The sequence below is a fragment of the Miniopterus natalensis genome, chromosome 5, assembly GCF_054644295.1.
Source record: "Miniopterus natalensis isolate mMinNat1 chromosome 5, mMinNat1.hap1, whole genome shotgun sequence".
NCBI lineage: Eukaryota > Metazoa > Chordata > Mammalia > Chiroptera > Miniopteridae > Miniopterus > Miniopterus natalensis.
Genome location: NC_142085.1, coordinates 20,743,975 through 20,747,449, shown reverse-complemented (window position 1 = coordinate 20,747,449; position 3,475 = coordinate 20,743,975). Strand labels below are relative to the sequence as shown.

Genomic DNA, 3,475 nt, shown 5'->3' with positions numbered 1-3,475 from the left:
AACACAGACACACACTCACACACACACAGACTCAGTCAAAATCCTTCTGAAAAAAGGGAAGGTTAAAGTTGAGTGAGGTCAAAGCAACTTGATTCATTTCAGAAAGGAGTTTTCATCTGAGGAAAACTGGAATTAACACACAGATAGGGATCATATGCAAAGCATTTGAAATGCATGTTTAGTGAGTATTGAATTAATAATTCATAACTTAAAATTCACTCAGATGTAAGAAGAGGAGGCAAATAGCATGGATCACAATAGATAAGCAATATTTTCTTTTCAAAATTAAAATGTAATACTTTGACCACCACATTAATGTCCTTAGATTTAGATGGCTCACTTCTACATAACATCAAAAGGTAATAAATGCATCCGAATAGCTATAGAATGCCATTTTTCCCCAAGCCACCAACTTAAGTGATGATATAAACAAACAAAGGTATTAGGAGATGGTTCAGTAACAAGAAATATATTTTCATTAAATGAGTATTGCTTAAGCATCTACTAAACAGTGGTTCATGGAGATATATTCAGATTATATTTCTAAATCACTGTATGAAAAGGTAAAACTGTAATAGGCCCTGCCTACTATGCTATGGCTTTCTTTTATATTAGCTCTCTCACCAGTTGTTAACCTGCACATTTCAATGTGTCTCTCCTTTCCCCTCCCTTCTGCTTTCCTACTGCTCATCACCCTTCACTTACACTCAAAATCTACAGCCCTGAGCCCAAGAAGACTTTTGAAAGCGTAGGAGATAGATATCCTTCTACACACTACACAAGGTAATTTTCGAAAGTGAGTAACTTAAATACACATGCTTACTGTTATTATTTTAAATTATTATTATTAAATTAGTAGTAGTAGTATTGATTAGGCAGGTAAGTTTCAGGTAAGCAACTTGCTCAGGATCAATTCTTTCAAGTGTAAACCTTTTTTATAAGATGATTCAAAAGTAATTAGATGGTACAAAAAATACATTTGGTAAACTATAAAATTTCTCACCAAAATCAAGACAAAGCACACATGCCAATAGATGTTGAACAACATTTTCCCACCAGACCACACATTCTAATAGTTATCTTTAAAGCTGGTTTAAAATTCAAGGTTTCTAACTTTGCCTTTAAGACTCACCTATAGATTAATACAGAGCAAGAGCAGCTAGTGGCACCAGAGTTCCGCATAAGAAATTGTTTCTGAGTTTTCCTCATCCAGAATACACAACATACAATAGTCTCCTCTGTTCCTTAGCATGTCAAGGAATATTCTGCCTGAGTTAGGAAAGATATTTGTTGGGATGAAAGAAAAGATCCGTTTCCACTGCTCTCCAAGGTTTCTGTAGATTCTCCTTAAAATAGAATCTCCCAGGAGTGGCTTCTCTTCAAAGTTTCTGCTTTCAGATGTGTCCCTCAGCTGTAAAAATAAAGAGTGAGAATAAATAGTTACACGAGTTTGTTCTCAATCTTAAGAGGTGGCATTAATCAGAATAGTAATTACCCTGAGAAGGCTATAAAAACAAGGGTTCATCTTTCTTTCTCCGAAGAATAGCACAACTCTCAGGTATTTTGAGCTCTGCCTCAACTTCACTATAGTAACTCAATCAGCAATGAAGATTCTTTGTGTTTTCCTGACCTTTGTCTTGATTGTATCTTGTGGTCCATCAGGTAATGTCTGTTAATATAGAAAAAGAGGGGAGGGTGGAATTTTTTTTATATAAATGCTTTACTCTGGAAAAATAAAACAAATAAATGATTGTTAGGAAACTGCATATGAATTAATAATAAAATCCACTTTATTTTGCATAGAAGAAGAAATGAGTGAAACTGATAGTTGGTAAGATAATAGAGGGGAGGGACTCCCAAGATGTACAATTAAACCTGTTTGCTGTTTTGTTTGATGAGACTCTGAGTTCTTATGTCCTTCTTACTGCCTTCTCTTTTTGAACTGATATTGACGTAGCTGTTGTCAAAATTAAGCTTTCTATAACTAACTAGCCCAGTAATTTGTACTGGGGAGAGGAGTGTTGGAGATATATGGCTCTTTAGAACACAAAACATGTAGACTATTTTTTCCACATCTTTTTCTCTTTTCTCTTGAGGAAGCATGCACAGAGTAGATATTTAAGGATATTCTATTTCAAAAAAAAAAAAAATGCTAGTGGCAAAAGAAATAGTTGGATAATAAAAACATGCCAATTTACAGGGGATAAAATCACAACTTTTTAATACAGGTGCCTGGGCATGATTTCAGAAACAAAATAGTTTAACTCTATACTTTAAAGAACTTTATTTACTTATCTATCTATTATCTGTCTGTCTATATATCTGTCTATGCAAGTGGATTAAACTTGGATTTATGATCATGGCTACTTTTTCTTAGCTTCACAGAGGAAAACAGGAGAAAAAACAAGAGAAAACCCGAAAGAGCTTTCAGAGAGAAAAACAGAATGTTACCTTGTTCGTGGTGCTTGCAAGCCTTCGTGCAACTCCTGGGAATACATATATAATTACTGCGATAATAAGCCCTGCTGTGTTGTAAGGGAATATATAAAACCAAGTTAAATGCCACAGTACTTTAGCTTATAGAAATGTAATTTTTATTCCTACTATACCATGCAACATTACAATGTAACAATATTATTAATAAGAAAGAACTTTCTACTTTATTTAAATCTATTTTCTCATGAGTGTCCTTTGGCCTTCTTAATTACACAACTATAACACGGCGACTAGTGAGTTCAATGTTGAGTTAGTACAAGCAAAAGGAAGAAGAAACAACCTCTTCATTAAGCTGGCCGTTCTCCACTCACATTGCAAACACCCTCCCTCCTTAACACTTCCCTTCATCTCTGGCCTGTTTATTTACCTTGTGCAGTACCTAATTATTTCCATAGAATCTTTCCGGTATCAACCATCAATCATGGTTTACGCCACCTTTCCATATTTTTAGCAAAAATATGCTTGAGTTTTGGACACAAAGTCATATACATCATAATCCCATAACAGAACAGTACTGACAATGTGAGAAAGCGTAATCAAGCAAAGCTCCATAAGGAGTAGAATGTGATAAGAATAGAAGCAAATTAAAAACATTTTAAAGGTATTTTTTCTAATGGTAAATAAGAATACAGAAATGTCCAAAAATAAAAAGAAAAGTCAGTTCTTATTCTAATTCTACTATCCAGAACTCTTTATCACACTCAATTCTGTACATAGGCAACTAACCCAAGGGGCTTCTCTCTTGGTTCTTAAGAATTTTATTTAACTCTTTTATCTTATAATTCAGTATTTAATGCTTCTTTTCTTGTCCCTGTCTTCAGTGAACTCATTGTGCTTCCAGTTTTTCACATTCCACATTAATTCTATCATAATATTGAATTAATGTTGACACAAAATTTCTTATGAATTATAAAGTACCCCTTCAGTAAATGCTTGATATTCAGAATTTAAAGTCTTCACTGAGTGTGGTTTTTTGGTT

General features: G+C 33.9%; 1 protein-coding gene across 1 annotated transcript; it reads left to right on the top strand.

Moving 5' to 3' along the window:
* Positions 1 to 1,604: 1,604 nt before the first annotated feature.
* DEFB113 (defensin beta 113) lies at positions 1,605 to 2,559 on the top strand. Its single transcript, XM_016212649.1, has 2 exons — positions 1,605 to 1,662; positions 2,378 to 2,559. The coding sequence occupies exons 1-2, from the start codon at positions 1,605 to 1,607 to the stop codon at positions 2,557 to 2,559; spliced, it is 240 nt and encodes a 79-aa protein (XP_016068135.1).
* The last annotated feature ends 916 nt before the right edge of the window (positions 2,560 to 3,475 follow it).